General features: G+C 40.2%; 2 protein-coding genes across 5 annotated transcripts in view; both read left to right on the top strand.

The window, feature by feature from the left end:
• The first annotated feature begins 995 nt into the window (after positions 1-995).
• On the top strand, positions 996-11,697 carry ipcef1 (interaction protein for cytohesin exchange factors 1). Of its 3 annotated transcripts, none has more exons than XM_050061829.1 (11): positions 996-1,085; positions 3,146-3,199; positions 3,704-3,743; positions 4,253-4,422; positions 7,184-7,257; positions 7,537-7,608; positions 7,713-7,777; positions 8,920-9,044; positions 9,162-9,513; positions 9,806-9,996; positions 10,149-11,697. In XM_050061829.1, exons 1-11 carry the CDS (start codon positions 1,011-1,013, stop codon positions 10,347-10,349), a joined length of 1,419 nt encoding a protein of 472 aa, XP_049917786.1. In that variant the 5' UTR covers positions 996-1,010; the 3' UTR covers positions 10,350-11,697. The 3 variants fall into 3 exon arrangements, with proteins under 3 accessions (XP_049917786.1, XP_049917787.1, XP_049917789.1); XM_050061830.1 differs by lacking the exon at positions 996-1,085 and adding an exon at positions 2,050-2,187; XM_050061832.1 differs by lacking the exons at positions 996-1,085; positions 3,146-3,199; positions 3,704-3,743 and adding an exon at positions 3,847-3,991.
• A 187-nt stretch (positions 11,698-11,884) lies between these two features.
• The window catches only part of scaf8 (SR-related CTD-associated factor 8), a 32,523-nt gene continuing 27,240 nt past the window's right edge, over positions 11,885-17,167 (top strand). The window contains exons 1-2 of one of the 2 annotated variants that reach the window (XM_050062730.1): positions 11,885-12,021; positions 12,957-13,040. In XM_050062730.1, the coding sequence (XP_049918687.1) occupies positions 11,992-12,021; positions 12,957-13,040 (114 nt within the window). In that variant the 5' untranslated portion in view covers positions 11,885-11,991. Of the gene's footprint in view, positions 12,022-12,956; positions 13,041-16,857; positions 16,952-17,167 lie in introns of those variants that run through there. The other variant, XM_050062731.1, reaches the window with a different exon arrangement.

Genomic DNA, 17,167 nt, shown 5'->3' with positions numbered 1-17,167 from the left:
CAACATTTGCCAAAAATCTGGCAGTGTAAAAGGGGCTAGTGACTGCTTATGCTGCTGTCAGGTCTTTACCCAAGAAAGTGAAGTCAGGATAACAAAAAAGAAAGAATAGGGAACAAAAACAAACTGGCTTTTTAAAAGAGAATTTCAAGAGGTGCATGGAGAAACATGGACAAAGAAAGGGAGGGCAGGGGGCCCACAGAGACTGCTTTTACATAGGGCCCAGAATTTGGTGCTGCACCCCTGGTGATATTCAATTCAATTTTATTTGCAAAGCCCAGTATCACAAATCACAATTTGTTTCAGAGGGCTTTACAGCATAAGACATCCCTCTGTCCTTGGACCCTTACAGCGAATAAGAAAAAACTCCCCCAAAAAACCTTTAACAGGGAAAAAAATCAAGAGGTGGATCCCTCTTCCAGGAAAGACAGACGTGCAATAGATGTCCTGTGTATAGAACAGACCAACATAAGAAATTTACAGTAATCCATATGAGAAAATGATACACATGATACGTGAACCTAAACTTGAGTTGGTGCACTCATTGGAGTTACTCTGTGAACGGCACATTCATGTATTGTGGCGATACAGGCCTATTTTTTGTAAGTAATAATTACCCAAATAAGTTTTTCGCATTGTAGACCCCAGTCCTGTATAAACTGTATTTATGTCACTTAATGTCCCTTAAACACAAACATCTTTTTTGTCCCCTGAAAGTTCAGTTTCTGACATTGTTCTGGTGGCGCTCAATGCTGTTACAAAACGGTAACTTAGCGACACTTAGTGGCCATAAGTGGGAACTGCAAGGACTTCCTGAGATAAACTAATCATTTCACATCAATTTAAAACAAGAACGATGCTACAACAGCTCAACAGGTTCTGTGGTCGTGTAAAATGTCCTCAAATGTGTGTCGAGTCAGTTTCAGTTTGGGTGTCACCCTGTTTGAGGTGAGGAAAGGGGGAGACACCCATTGAGGTCGTGAACTGACCTGAAACCAGCTGTGCTTTGAGAAATGCTCGCCAAAGTTTGGTCAGACTTTGAGCGGAGATTTCGGGTCAGTCTACAGTCGCTGAGATTATGGTGGCAGGTACAGTGACATTATATATTTTGTTAAACATGTCCGAAACCGATTCATTTGTCCACAGGCGATGTTTTTAGCATGCTAGGCCCACAGAGCTAAACACAAGACACCACCGGGCTAACGCTACCAACCGGACTCCATGGTCATTTTTAAGGATTTAAACATTAAAGAAACTCTCATTAACTCCGGCAAATTGCTTTTAAATGTAGGCGACAGTCGTTTAAATTGCCCTGAATCTTTAAATTACATGTTATTTAAATATTTCAGAAATACTTAGAAGTCATTTAAGTTAGCCTATTTAACGTTTAAGAAAAGAAAGAAAAAAAGTTTTAGGTAGAAAAATTATGTTTTAACTTCAGCTTTCATATTTTAAAACACACTTTTTACACTTATTTTATGTTTGTGAAATTCATTTTTGAATTTGCACGTCTTTATTTGCTTTTTGTGTAGATTCTAATACCCATTGTTCATTTTTATTTAGTTGGTACAGCAACCAATTTGGCCCAAAATTCACAATCAAAAATGCGTTGCTTTGATTCTACCTCCTTCTGAAGAACTCTATGTTCATTGTTTCTTTGATGATAAAGAAAATAGGTGCAGATCTGTGGTTGGCAAATAGCTGCCAACTAAATTGAAAGAAGCTATAAATTATATGTGTGTGTATGTTTTGTTGCAGTCCAGTCAAAGATTGCATGTACATCTGCAGAAACATTTGTTTAGTGTGGATCTCAAATCTAAAATTACACTTGACCTTTCACATCTGCAAAAAAATCCAACAGGAACTTAACACACACCAGAAACACACACACTCCTCTCAGTCAGGCTTGTGCTGTGGTTCATGTGGTGATCATCATCGAGCTCCCACGGGCAGTTAAGTCAAACACCCGGAAAACGAGATGTGATGCATCTGTGTTGTGCAACACAGAGACACACTCACTCATACACACACACACACACACACATATATACTGATACACAGAGGTTTAGTTTAGATAAGAGCTGTTACCAGTGGTTTGCTGCTGTTGTGTGAGCTTAAAGAGTGATAGGAGATACTGATACGATCCTGTGTTTGGACTTGATGTGAATCTGTGAAGTTTTAAAGCACCAGGTATGAGTCTTCCTCGCTTCTTTTATTGTTCTCACCGGGGACGTTTGTAGATTGAGTTTGTGGTGAGTGATTGGGTGTGACCAACTGCAGCAGGACTGGAACTCGGGACCCTGTAACCAGAGCGTCACCTGTGCTTTTACATTTCCTGACCTCAAAGCTGGTTTTTCATGTAGTGCTCAATCTGACATAGTATCATGTCAAGGTTGTGTGATAAATAGACTCTTGGAGAGAGTAATGGGGGGTTGAGATTTTTAATTGCTATGGAATCATACCCAGATTTTTGCTGTGTTGTATCATGGGAAGCTTTTCAGCGGTGGCAAGTTGTTAAACGTTTGGTGTTGTGTGTCTGTGATTTTCCCTCTGTCTCTCTCAGGCAGCTTTGTAACTTCACAAATAAGGAACTTGAGTTTGCAGAGGAAGTTAGTCCATAATCGCAACTAAGATTTCTCAATGTCTCTCATGTCACTGTTTAGGTTGATAAATTGCAACAGAGTTCTTCTTTCTGGGCTTGGCATTGATAAAAGGCTATTTTTTGAGGTGTGATCCTACAAAGAAGACTTTTAATGGTGAATACTCTTCAGTAGTGTAGGTGGGGATGTGTCACAGACTAAACTGCTGACAGTGACCATTGTGACACCTAGGCTGTGAGTGAGTGCCGCTCATGAGAATTAACTTTTTTAAAGTTTTCAACCATTTTCTGACGCTGCTTCCCATTTCCATTGAAGGATTAATGCTGCTTCTCACTTTCAATGTATTGTAACACTGTCGTTTTTTTTTCACTCTGAAAAGCAGGAGAAAAAATTGAGAAACTGTCTGTGCTGTTTCCCCCATGACGTCACTTCCTCTTGTCACGTTAGAGCAAAGAATTGCTCGTTTTCTGCCCATTTATCGGCGGCGTAGCATTATTGCCAACCTGTGCGCCTGTGGGTGAAGTGTAACTTTTGGTTTCTTTCAACAGGCTGCATTCCCTATATCTGTGCCCCCCTCCATGGCTGCCGACGACTACAATCCTGTAAGTGTTTCTTCCCTTTTTTTGTGTGTCTGGCCTTGTTGTCGCAAATAATGAAATAGAAACCCTGCTCTCCATTTAATGGTCGAACTACTTCTGCTTCTCCTATTTTATGATGACAGAGTGAAATAGTTATAGCAGCACAGGCTGGCTAGTCTTTAGTTTGGTTTCTCTCAGTGCCGTAAGTTTAATTTTAGCGGGAGTAGAACTGGTTACAAGAAAAGGAGACCAAAGAGCAAAGAAAGACAAAGCACAAGGCAGAATGTCAAGATGAGGATGTTAGAGAGGAGGGGGGGTGTGTGTTAATGTGTGTGTGTGCGTGTGTGTGCGGAGAGATAGAGAGAACAGCAGAGAGAAAATGCATGTGACACTTGCAGTGAGAAACAGGATGTTCCAGACAGCCTCCTCTCCTCAGCTGTGGGGTCTGACACTGTTGATTTGTTGCTCTCGTCTCCCGCCTCTGACTCTCTGACCTAACGTTTGCTTCCTCCGCTCTCCTCCTTAAAGGTCTCCCTCCGTCACAAATCCAAGAGGAAGACTCGAGGAGGTAAGCTGCTACCCTTGAGCTCTCATCACTTTGTCTCTGTGTGCCCTCAACTGTAATTTGGACCTTCAGTGGGCGTGTGCGAAGTGGCAGGGCAATTGGTGTGTGCAGAGGGCTTTAGACAATGCTCAGTTAGTTTCACTTCAGTTCCTCCCTGTTTTAGCTCTCTGTGCCAGCGTCTTGGATTCCTCTGAGAAGCTGACGTGACTTTTATCTTATCATTATCTCTAGCTGATTCATAACTCGAACAGGTAGGCTGATTGTGGCATAGCACTTTTGAGTTCTGCATGCTGAGCGGGTTTAGTCAGTGTTATTTTTAGAATTGATTTGGTCATTGATCAAACACAGTGACCTATTTCAGCTCAAATGGAAATGTTTTAGCTGTTAGGATTTCAGACTCTGCAGCTTGCTTCCTCTAATGCTATATGTGCGCTTAACTGTGGCTTTGCTTCTCTGTGGACAAAGGCGAGTTGGTCTCAGTGCGTTCACGTGCATGTGTTTTCTGTTCACAGGCAATGGTACAATGAGCAGGAGAAGGATCTCGGTCAAAGAGCTGGGTCAGCCGGACCATCAGGGCTGGCTGTACAGGAAGAAGGAGAGTAAAGGCTTCCTGGGTATCAAATGGAAGAAGTACTGGTTTGTGCTGAAGAAGACGGCTCTCTACTGGTACTCCAACCAGCTGGTGAGTGAAACAGACTTTCATCGAAGGACCTGTTTATGACGTAGGCATGTTCAGCTGCTGTCACAGCTCATGTAGTTCCTCAAACCCTGAGCTACGCAGATTACTCAATGTAAATACCAATAAAGTTAGGTTTCTGTTTCTCTGTCATTGCTCACTTGTGCAGATCTCAAGTACTCTGTCTCTCTCAAATACAGACTTGCTTGTTATACTATATTGAACGTGTTATTCAGCTGGTTTTCCATCACATGCTCTGATATATTCTGTCTCCCTCTCTCTTTTAAAGAATTAGCCTTGGGGTATCTATATATCTGTTAATGTCAACAATACTTTTGGACTGTCTGTGGTTAAAAAAACTGATCGCGAAAATATACTTAGATAGTTTTAGCAAACTTTACTCAAACAGGAGTAAATAGTGCATTTACAGCGGATTATCTTCAGCAGCAGATATACATTTGGTGCTTATTACAGCAGCAGGAAAGTGTTTGTGATATTGACTCAAGCTATAGTACAGGGTTCATGTTCATTGTGATGAATGAACGACGTAACAGTGTGCGTCATCACTTACGCCAGGGAGGTTATGTTTTTACTGGCCCAATATTCATGAAAGTAGGTGGAAGGGGGTAGCGTAGGCCAATGTAGAACCCATTTAATTTTGGAGCAGATCGGAATCACAGGGTGGATACACAAATGGGCCCACTTGTTCAAAAAGTTTAATCTGGATCAGAATGGACCAGATTTGGAAATCTCACGATTTGCTGTCCAGGATCAGCTAATCCATCTTGCTTTTGTGCTGGATTTTCAAAGGAACATTGGGTCGGATCGCCCTGATTCAGACACAGACTTTTCAGGGTTGCCAAATCTAGATAGCCAGCACTCTAAATGGGACTACATATCAAAATGTAGGCAGCCTGCCACCAAGCATGCTCCTGTCTGATTGCCGAAATCCGATCAGATTACTTCTAAACAACTGGACCCTGGGGCAACCTGTATATGTAGTTGCTTAGACTTCATATATAAAGCAGTCATTATGGAACATTCAGGGACAGTGGTTTCATGGGAGAACCGGTACAATAGTATAGACACTTTTTTCTCAAACTAAGGTGTGGCTATGGAAACGTAAATACACACATATCATACAGCTAATTATACTCTAAATCACATCCAAATATCTGCAGTTAACTCCTCCAGAAAGACTTTACGAGAACAAGCCATAATATTGGACGCAGTTTAGAGGAACATAATCAAGGCACAGCTGAGATAGTGAGGCCTCAGCTAGGCACAATCATATTTTGACATTATCCTAATAGTTTTTCAAATACATCCAGACATACAGTCAGCATGGTTTGGATATCTGACTGTTAAGTTGAAATCCAAACTTGCTCGTCTGGTTCAGAAAGCCGTGAAGGTCATGGGGAAGAGGGAACACCAATCCCTCTAGACACTGTATGAGCAGACAAGCACAGAGAATACTGTCTGACTCTTGCCACATTCTCCTAGCCGAGTACGAGCTTTGACCTTCGGGCAGAAGATGCAGGTTGCCCAAATTTAAACTGAACCGTTTTAAATAGTGCCAGCCTCAAATAAGATTTTAGATAATGTTGCTTGATGCTAAGGGGTTGTGTTGTGGTTTGCTTTTGGTGCTCTGTTGTGTGCTGGTGTAATGTGCAATACATGAGTGGCTATGTGCAATATTGTTATGTGTAGTATGTGTTTTGGAAGGCAGCAATTCTTGTACAGCTTGAGTCCAAGACAAATATCCTCACGGGGACAATAAAGTATATTGTATCGTAGCGTAGCGTAGCGTAGCGTATACAGTATTAGTGGTTGCACTTGCAGATTTGCATATTATACAAGACTGGATTGTTTCCCTTGGCGGAGGTCTGCACTCTTGAGTGAAACCATGTTTACACCATGTTTAAATGTCAATAACTTGAAACACTTTTGCTCACCAGTGCTGGGCAGTAACTCTTTGATGCAGTTTACAATGACATGCATTCAAACTGATTACGTATAGTGAAATATTGACAGTGATTTTTTTTTTTTTATTTATTAAATATTGGGAAGGGTGATGTCTGTATTAGACAAAAAAAAATTTCTATTCAAAGTACTGAAAGAATAAAAGAAAATGTGGTTTTAAAAAATGCAATTAACAATATCCTTCATTACGTTTAAAATGAAAAACAGAACTCAGATTGCTATGGTGCATTTTATTAACATATGTATGAAGAAATGCAGTGACTAATATATGTAACTTTTAGCAAAAAAGAAAAAAACCTGCAGCCCCAAATCAGATCCAATGTCAGGAAAGCAGTTTTTGCTATATTTATTTTAGCAAACCAGAGCAAAAAACAAAAAATCCCTGACTCTTAACACAGCATTAGTCTTTTTTAACACTTGTTGAGTCACAGACGCAGCGTGAAGCATCAGAGGCTGCAGATGAGTCATACTTTTCTCTGCCACAGCTGTGTCGCTGCCAGTCTGTCACTGCAGGAACCGCTGGGCAGTCTCACTGTGTTTCCTGAATGTGACGTTGTTCCTAATAACCCGACAGACTCTGATACAGGCATTCTTAAATGGCGTGCTTGATTTACTGGCACCATGACCTCAATCAGATCTACTGTATGTCACCATCACATGGTGAGGACAAATAGAAGAAGTAGCCTGCTGCAATTCAATGTTAGGTGTCATTGTGAAGGAAGTGGTTTTACATCATCCATTGGTTTTAACACACACCTTTTTTTTGTCTGTTTGTGTGTTGCAGGCAGAAAAGGCTGAAGGCTACATTGACCTCACCAACTTCATGATTGACAGAGCCATAGAGTGCAAGAAGAAACAGTAAGCGCACAGTTCAGTTTTCAGTTCATCTCAATCAGATAGCAATGATAAGCTGCCCACAAGTGGTTTGAATTCAAAAGGAACTATGTAATCATCTACTTTTTTGGGACCTGAATGACACAGAAATAGCTCCCACACACAGTGATAGGAAATATATAGTCAAGATATGAAAATGATCAGTGAAGTAGAATAAAGTTTAACCCACAGTTTATATAATTTCCAGTAGAAGCTTATTTTCACTTTTGCTCAACTGCTCTTTGTTTACTCTTCCTCATGCAGTGCGTTCAAAGCTTGCCACCCACAGGTCATGATGTTCTATTTTGCTGCTGAGAGCCACGAGGAGATGAACTTGTAAGTCACATAAAAATACAATATTGTATGTATTTCTCTAAGGGTGTTTCTTTCAAATGTGTTTTGTCAAATGTTATTGAGTTGAATATTCTTTTCTTCCCCAGATGGTTGAATAAACTCGGGCTAGCCTCCATTCAATATGAGCCAACAGAACGAAGCACTGCAGTCGGTGAGCATCCATGGAAATCAGAAATGTATTTCTGTGACCTGTTACTGTTCTTGAATGAAAACCTTGTAACTTTTTAAAGTGGTTTCAAGACAAATTTATTGTCAAGTCAGAAAAGCATACACAAAGAAAGATAAGTGGCTGTGGTAGGAGGTAGAGTGGGTTGATGGTTCAATCCTATCTACCTCCATTTACCATCCATTCACCATTTGTTTCTGCGCACCATGAACTTTGTGATATTATTTAATCACATTTATGGTTGTGACATGTGTTAAACAACTTTAGGTTTCTCTCTTTTTCTAAATTTAATTGGTTATTGGCTGAAGACATAGGACAACTGGAAGGTCTTTGAACATCCAGACATCAGGGGCTGGTTGCACAGAACACCTTAAGTTTTTTCCTTAAGTATGACACTTAAGGCTGACATGAAATACCTCAGCAGAAACTGAGTGGAAAGATCCCATTGCATAAAACCGCAGAGCAATCATTAATTGTAAAGGGACTGGAGGAGCACAGCCTTGGAGAGTTGAGTGATCCAACTCCAGATGACATTTATAAATTGACTTTCGGTCAAATTTATAGCACAAAATCCATCAGATTCTCCTGGTTGCGGAGCACTCTTCTTGGGAAGCCTTATTTTTTTCCCAGTTATCTCCATAAACTCAGCCATGTTGCAGTTAAGATGGAGTCAGAGGTACTTTGGTTTTGTCCTTACTTTGGTTACAAAGGTCCAAAGGTTTAACAGACTTTAAGCAATCCTTAAGTACAAGACCAAGATAATATGAAAAACATAAATTGTTACGTAAACATTTTAAGGAAACCTTAAGGATATTTTGTGCAAACAATTTTATCTCAAGGAAACTGTAACTCAGACTTAAAGTGAAATCTTAACTTAAGGTGCTTTGTGCAACTGGCCCCAGGGCATTCAGACAAATACAGTACAGTACAGCTGTTGGCATTGAACTGAGAGGTTTAGTTGGTCAATTCTGAGCCCCACAAGACTAAAATCACCCACATCCTCCAGTTTCATCACAATTATTACTACTTATTAGTTTCATTAAACTAAACTTAACTCACTGAACACTTGGATTCAGGTCCTTTGTGTCAAGAAATGAATTGTGACTTTGTGTGTGTCTCCCATGCAGAGTGTTATAGTGAAGCCAGTGACCATGAAGAAGCTGAAAGCACAGAGATCCCCCCTCCACCATACTCTGAACAAACCCTGCGGGACTCCGTGGATGCATCCGGTCCACCTGGAAGCACGCATCAGGTCAGTCATGCCTCCTCTACAAAGTCACAATTATACAGTAGGGGCCATTCACCAAACAAAACAGTTGTTGATTTATTTTGGATTATTGCGTCTAACCGTTGTGTATTTGTCTTTCAGGGTACCCTTCCTCCCCCCTACTCCTCAGCAGTCCCCAGCGAAGCCAACGGTTCACTCTCGTCCCCCGTCAGTACGATGACATCACAGAGCTCCTCCTCGTCGCTCGCCAAGCAGCGGCAGTCCTGGCTGGACCTGGTCTCGCAGGCATCCCCTCCTGCTGGGGAGACAGCAGTGGTGTGCTCAGTTCAAGTACACTCGCATCAACCTCCGCACGAGGAGACGGAAGAAGAGGATGACTCCCAGGTGTTGGAGAGCTCGTCTCATCAGGACCCGTCGGAAACAGAGTCCAATGAGGAAAGCCCTGCTGCGGAGGGGGAGGCACAGAGGGTGGTTTCAGGTGCTGGAAGTGAAGGTGAGACTTTAGTTTACTCATTTATTGGTTGTTGTTTAATTGGTTTGCACGTTAATATATTTGTTGGCACATTTTCAGTCTGTTTCATATTCTGTAATATGTTTCGCACACTGTCTCCTTTGTCTGTGGTCTGTTTTGTCAGGCAGCATTGATGTATTGTTTATCTGATACCAAAGCATTTTGCTGTCTGTGACCTGGGGAACGTTTCATCCCTGCAGGACATGCTGTTATGCAATGTAATCTTTGTGATATGAATGCTGTTGACGCAATATAACTTGGTATTTTGTTACAGGGGAATGTGGGAACAGCTCAGATGAGATGGAGAAGCTGTATATTCATCTAAAAGAGGCCAGCCTCTCGCCAATAGGGGATCGGAAACCATCCACGAAAAGGGAATTCAGGGCCTCCTTCGTAAAACGCTGTAAAAACCAGACTGTCAATGATCGACTGCACCTTATCAGGACTCTCAACAGCACATTAAAGGTACATATTCTGTTCCATAGTCTGTTTTTCTACTTTATATCACAGTACAGCTAGTGTGTGAATAACAAGTGTCTATATGTTCTTTAGAATGTGGAGAACTTTGTGCAATTATTTAATTTTTCCCACTTTCTTTGCTCTTTTTTCTGGTACAGTCAAAGGAGGCAGACCTACAGGCAATAGAGCAGGTGTTGTCGGACCCAGGGTTGACCTCAGGCAAGTTCAGAGAGTGGAAGGAGGCCAATGCACCTTTGGTGCAGGAGATCTGTGCCAAACAGGACCAGCAGGTGGCATCAGAGGCCACAAAAGCTGCAGCATCAGTCATTGCTGCTCCTGTGGTGGAAACCAGTTTATAAAGACTCCTGATGACTGATTTTACTGTGTCTGGACTCGGAGGATTTCACACCCACATACCTTGGACACACACAGACTACTGTTCCATATCATCAGACTTTAAGTGCTGTTCAACAAGTAACTGGATCAATGAAGAAGAGCGTTTTTAGTTCCTAAATGGAGATGATGCAGGCATTATATGATTAGCAGGTCACATAAAATGTGAAATGTGTCTTAGTATTACTTTTACTGTTTAATTTGTAAGATTAGCAAATTTTGCAGATTGTTTTTATGTTGTAATTCTGTAAACCTATGCATAAACTGTTTTAATAATTGGAACAACGGAGTACATTGTAATAATGGATCCATTGTTCTCTGCATGGAAACACTTGTTTTTACGGTATGTTTTATCGACTTTGATTTCGTCAGAAGTGAATACTTTTTAACTGTTGTTGTTCAGTCGATTATTGGTGCCATGCATCATCACTGCCTGTTACACATGTGTTTTCCAGCAACTATTTTGAATTACTGGTCCGTGTTGTTCGCCTTAGAAATTGTCAAACTTAGCGTCAAGACTTTATAAACTGAACACCAGGGCCTGCACTAACAGAATAAAAGTTGGTCATGATAATTTCAGATTTAAATTTTTAAGAGTCAGTGTGAAATCATTGTTACCAGAGTAATTTAAAGCCAATAAATAAAAAAAATCACTTCTTTTTCAGTTGAAACTGTAATGTAATTATGTAATATACTTCATGAAAACAAACTTTTCTAAGATGAAGAATTCCAACCTTAATGCAAACATGCTATGGAGTTTTTTTTTTACCACAAATAGTGACAATAACAGACATCTTAATTTATATTTTAGTGCAAATGTGATAAAGACTTTATCACTAACCAATACCAATGGTCTTTACAGTCTATTGGACTTAAGACAGGATGTAGCAGTATTAGTTTGCATTTAAACCTAGGATGCATGGTTGATAATTCTCAGGATAAAAAAATAAATATTGTTCTTTGAGGCAGACCACCCTAGGCCCTTTATAAACAAGACTCTACTAGTTACACATACACAAATGATTAGGAAGTCATTCAGATACAGACATCGGGCATTATGTGACTGAGCAGAGCCACAGGTTTAGAAAAAGGCCAGCAGACTATTAACCTGCTGGTAGGGGCCCAACCAAGGATCGGGCACAAAGACATTTTTTTTTCTGAGTTATGTTTCATCTGATGTGCATATTAAATAATAGCTCAGTGTAAATAGCTGTAAATTAAAGTGTGATGTCAATTCTCTTTGTTGTAGATTCTGGTATGAAAGTCAGTGTGCTTGTTTGTTTACAGGGAAATAAAGTGTTAATACAAGACTGAACATTTTCCACTTTATTCATGTGGTCAATGTCACCACAGATGGTTGCTTGTTTATATACAGCCACCGCTGTGATGTCATGCTCTGATACAGTCAAGCAGCATAGGGGGCCGCTTGGTATCGGCTGTAGTGTCACCAACCTGCCGCTAGGAGTCGTCGGTCTCTGCAGATTTCCTATTGAGGTTATGCGCCATATTGGCAGTCTCCTCCATCTCAGCAAACGTCGAGCATGCATGTCTGTAACCGGTTATTGAGGAGATATCTGTAAATATTTACAGACAACTGCGAGCAACACTATGGAGGCCGTCAAAGCCTTTAACAATGAGGTTTGTCTGAAACACCTGCACATTTCTGAACACACTGCGAGTAGAAACTGTTGTGTTATTCACATTTGCCGTAACGTTAGCTACCACGCTAACGTTAGCATCAAGTAGCAGAAAAGGAGGAGGGTAGCCTCACACAAGGCCGCTCACCGTGCACAACAATGCAATGATAACGTTGGAGTTATTCAGTGTCTAAATCATGTCAACTGTACTCACTATAGCTGTAAAGAAAATATGTTTCTTGACACATATCGTGTTTGGCTGCCAGAATATGAGTAACGTTAAACATCTCCCACAGACTAACGTTAGTGCTAACGCTAACTAACCGTCGCTAGCTAAAAGTTAGCAAAACCGCTTCAGTTGCGAGATAACTTGGTGAGCTAACTAAATACCATGGCCGTGGGTAACGTAAAATACTCTTATTGACAGACAATTATTACCAGTAACTCTGACCTAGCATCTCAGAGCAGCATTATTGTTGTACAGAATATTAACGACTTCAGGTAACCTAGCTAGCGTCAATTGCTACAAGACAGTTAGCGTTAGCCAGGTTAACCGTTAGCCATCGGAGGGCTCTTAGCTAATAGCGCACCCATTTGTCTGCATTAACGCTAATAAAGTCTGTCTGCCCACCGCCATAAACGCTGGCCCCACCATTCATCCATGCACAGTTAACTAACATGAACTGAATTCCACACTTGACAGCAAAGGAATTGCGAAAGGCTGTTTTGTTATTGCAGAGGCAAGCCCACCACATCGTTTTACCAAGACCTGGGTGGCTCTCTGACCACAACCATCCAAATTAAGTGTTTTGCATATGGTAAACAAAGTTTCAGCTTTAGACTCCTGCTTGTTCCTATAGTCCTGAATAACTGTTGATGTTAGTGGTTACATTTTATGACACAATGTTCTTTCTGTTGTCCCATTTCATTTTTCAGCTGTACTCATTGAACGAGTACAAGCCGCCCATCTCCAAGGCTAAGATGACACAGATCACCAAGTCTGGAATCAAAGCTATAAAAGTAAGTATGTAGTGTTAAAGGATCATGTAGGTAATGGGGAATAAAGAAATGCACAAGAAAGAGACATGCTCTCTAATTCTTACATTAAGACAAATATTCATGCATCACCATACAGGGTTGAGCATGATTTTTCTAGTGTTTATGTGTAAACATAGGTAAAATAAGTATTTTTAAGACACCAAAATTATGTGTCCATTTTTGTTTTTAGAGTGATAAGACAGTAAGCGAAACATATTGATTTTTTCATACCCTACTAAGAACGTGTTTCAGCCACGAACTGCATAAAGTGTGTCACTTGAATAATACTAAATAGAGTTTAAATATCATTCAAATAGCATATGAATACTAGTTCGTCAAATAATGGCATATTTGTGTTTGATTAAACACAAAAGATAACTAAAAAAATAAATTCAAGCTAACATGAAAAAGAAATAAAAATGTAAATTCTACTTTAACAAGCCTTGTCAGCTCATATAAACTCATCCACAAGACCTAGTGCATTGTTTTTGGCATCCTACCTTTATGAATATCTGTGCATAGTATGTAGGATATAATTATTCTTTTTATTGTAGCAGTTAAATTATGCAGTCTTGTGTGAGACCATGAGTGGCTCGCATTTGCGTTTTAACTTCTGGTGACTTTATCTTCTCACAAATACCTCGAAGAAAAAAAGGCAGTATCTAAAAATAGTACAAAGGCATCCGTTGTTCTTCATGTACCTCTTTATGTTTTGTGTAAAGCCTTGAGACACAAACTCATGTCACAGCAGCATGTAGTTGCGAGGCTTTCAAGTAATGCAGGCAGTAAGAAAGTGTTGTTGGGTTAGTGGAAGAATTTAGATGAGAGGCTAAACAAGCAGGCGAGCCAAATCATATTAGCATGATGCAGATGAGTACTGAGTGTTTTTGCTAATTCCAAATTGCCATATGGGACACCCTTACAATGCTGGAACATGAGCAAAGCCCATCACATGGACACTGGGCGAGTTATTTTCCTTACAGCTGGAATAACAGTTAATGTTGCTCAGCCTACCTCAGATAATATGTATTGTAGGCATTTGGTAGGGGCTGCACCAGGATTGAGATCCTATGGGACTCATAATAAACTATGGAGTGGTTGGTTAAGGATAAAATTAAGTTGCGGGCGATGTAGCAGTTTTTTTTAATATGTGAAAACCAGACAGTTAGACCAGAATGCAGCAGTCACTTTTTGCTGTAGTTAGTACTAACATGGTGCAGTGTGCCTTACATTAAAGGGGCTCTATGCAAAATTCACCCTTTGTGGGGAACTGGAGGGTGGGCGCTATGCTTCTGCAATGAGATGTCAGCTGTAACCGCCATATGAGCACAGTGCAAAACAGTGGCGATGAGCTGGTTTTTAAGCTATGCTATTGAAAAGTAAAACCTGTAAAATCAGCAATAAACAAAAGTGGATGATTCCAAAGAGGACACTTGAACTTGGATTAAATGGTATAAAAATTAAACTTAATACTAAAACTTTGTGTTTATCTATTCAAAAGCAAATGAATGTAACATATTTGCACCATGAGTATTAATCTATTAGCTGAATTTATTGCAAAGGCCCTTTCACACTAGACATTTTGACTTTCCATTGTAAATAAAGCACAGATGTTTCAGATAACATAAATAGAACACAGCCATTGTTAAAGTGTCCCACTAACTCTGCAACAAGTGTGCACAATACCAGGGCCCTGAATCCAAGCGTCCAAACAGATTCAAGCTGTTATTCATTTTATCATTTGACCAACACCCATGCTCTTCCTACTGTGAGATGTCAAATCTCAGCACTTCTGTCTTGTGTTAAAATGAACAAATTGTTTTGAATGGAAATTGAGGACTGCTTCTCTGAGCCACTGCTCTGATTGAAAGCCATGTTAGAGCTGACTGTTTGATTTCTCACAGGTTCAGTTGTGTCTACATAGACTAAAGAACCCCAGTGGAATTACATGCAAGGGCTTCTGTGGGTGGTAAAAATATTTTAAGCTGAAACAGTATGACTAGACACAGTTAATTTGCACTTGTTTTAACACCATGTGTTCACAGCAGCAACTTCAGTCCTCTGCCACACTGGACACCCTCAGTAACAGTACTGCTGTTTGGTCTATCGAGGAATATTCTAAATTCGATTGTGTAATTGAGTTGTATAAAAAATGTCTTAAAATAAAAAACAGTAGCACTACTGCAGCTGTCTGCCTCGTGTGGGCCTGGGCCACTGCACTTAATGTAAATTTTTCATTTAAATCAGTATAAATATAATCTATCCTGTGCAAAGTTAGGCCATTGGATAACATTTCACACTAAGGGGTTATCTCCTGTCTTAAAAGTAAAGACTGCTGAAGTGCCTTAAACCTGCATTCTTTCTATTGGCCAGCAGAGGGTGATTGCACTTGTTGCAAAAAGAAGTCCGATTGTATACATGTCTGTCCGAAAAAGACCCTACTTCTCATTTAGGAGTGGGAGGGAGAGATAGACGATGTTTAAATGAAGTTTTGCAGTTTATGGCAGTATTTTATTTGCTTATTTTTTTACTGTGTAGGTATGTAGGTGTTGCAATAAATATACCTGTAAAAGTAGAAGTAATATCTCTCGTTGTATTGGTTTTCCCCCATTTGGACAAAATCCGTCGCAAAATTGGTTCGTACCTGTGTATTTTGTAGAAGCAATAATTGAACGTCATTTTGAGAGCCTTGGTGTAGTTATTCATGTTTTGGTAGCAGCTACGTAATCTGCAAACACTGTAGTTGCACTCGTAAACTGGAAGAAAATGGACTTGAAGCCTAAAAAGACCGTTGGGGTTGTGGCTATGCATGTAAACCAACTGTGCAGGCGGTAACGCAACCTGTCAAGACTGCTGCCAGAACGCGTCTTTTTTTGACAGCCTTACCTCACAGCATCCATTATTAGCAGTGGTTACACCTTATACAATAGCAATAAACAGGAAAAAACGCAGTCATCAGTCTATGATTTGAATTTTGTGTTTGAGTATTAGATAACATCTCAAATAACATAAAAATATAGTTACTAAATCTTGACCAAATTTTGCTGATTAGATTGTTTGTAAGCTTTCTGTGACATATATAGAAACAGCTTCAAGTTTAAATTTAAATTAAGACCCTGTGGTACCTAGTCATTGGTCTCCCCTTTCAAGTCTTGCAAATGGTCCTATCAAAAATCTCAATAGCTGTTTATGGATCATATGTTGGTGGTAGATTGTGATATTTTGGTTGCTTCACCTTATATGTCCTCTCTAAAATTATCTGTAGTTAACACAGCGATGTAAGACACAGTTACTAAGAGTCATTAACCAAACACACCACAATGTATGAGCCATAATCTGATCATTTGTAGGCAAAAATAAACGTTTTAATGCGCATTATTGTTTGCCACAATATTAAGGTCAAGTTGTACCTTGAAATCAGGAATTGTCCATAATTAGCCAGAGCCTGTTGTGCTTAGACTACAGTACACTAACGTCTGGTCTCCTGCCCACTGGGTTTATTAAAAGCCTGTCAGAGAAAAGCTGATCAACAATCACTGGTCTCTGTGACCATCTGTGGTTATGGATCACCTGAAATGCAGAACTGATCAGCATTTTTTTCTGAGATGCTTAAAGGATGCAGACCATGAGTGAATATATTTTTCTTACAACTTATTATTATTAGTAGTAGTAGTAGTAGTAGTAAAATTACATGTGAATTAATTCAATATTTATAGGCCTTTCTTAAGGAACTGCTTTGCTTTTGGTGTTGCTGTGCCTCATGTTGCTTGTGAATAACACCCGTTTCCCCTTCCCTCAGCAGCTCTCCCAGCTCCCCCAAAGCACTGAAAGTGAAGCAGGAGGATGGGGTGGAGAGAGTTACAAAGAGATAAGAGAATCCCTAACCAGCTTAGGTAGGAGTATGGGTTGTTTCACAAGGAAGATGGAAGAAGACTAAAATCATTTAAAACCTAATTTGCTCCCACACACCCAGAGTAGTGGGGATTTTGCTGTTGCCACTGTGGGCTATACTCTCCCTCTGGTTATCATGCGTGGGTCGATGTTGGCTTTGTGCTCTTGATTGTGTCGGAAGTTGTAGGTGCAATCTTGTTAATTGTCTTCTTGAACTG

The sequence above is a fragment of the Epinephelus moara genome, chromosome 14 (genome assembly GCF_006386435.1).
Source record: "Epinephelus moara isolate mb chromosome 14, YSFRI_EMoa_1.0, whole genome shotgun sequence".
Lineage (NCBI taxonomy): Eukaryota > Metazoa > Chordata > Actinopteri > Perciformes > Serranidae > Epinephelus > Epinephelus moara.
This window is presented reverse-complemented; position numbering and strand designations above follow the sequence as displayed.

Bases quoted from the DNA above. Each gene is read 5' to 3' on its own strand.
- ipcef1 (XM_050061829.1), top strand. From the start codon at position 1,011: ATGCTCGCCAAAGTTTGGTCAGACTTTGAGCGGAGATTTCGGGTCAGT. The intron at 7,258-7,536 runs GTAAGCGCACAG...TTCCTCATGCAG, and splicing joins ATAGAGTGCAAGAAGAAACA to TGCGTTCAAAGCTTGCCACC. The intron at 7,778-8,919 runs GTGAGCATCCAT...TCTCCCATGCAG, and splicing joins AGAACGAAGCACTGCAGTCG to AGTGTTATAGTGAAGCCAGT.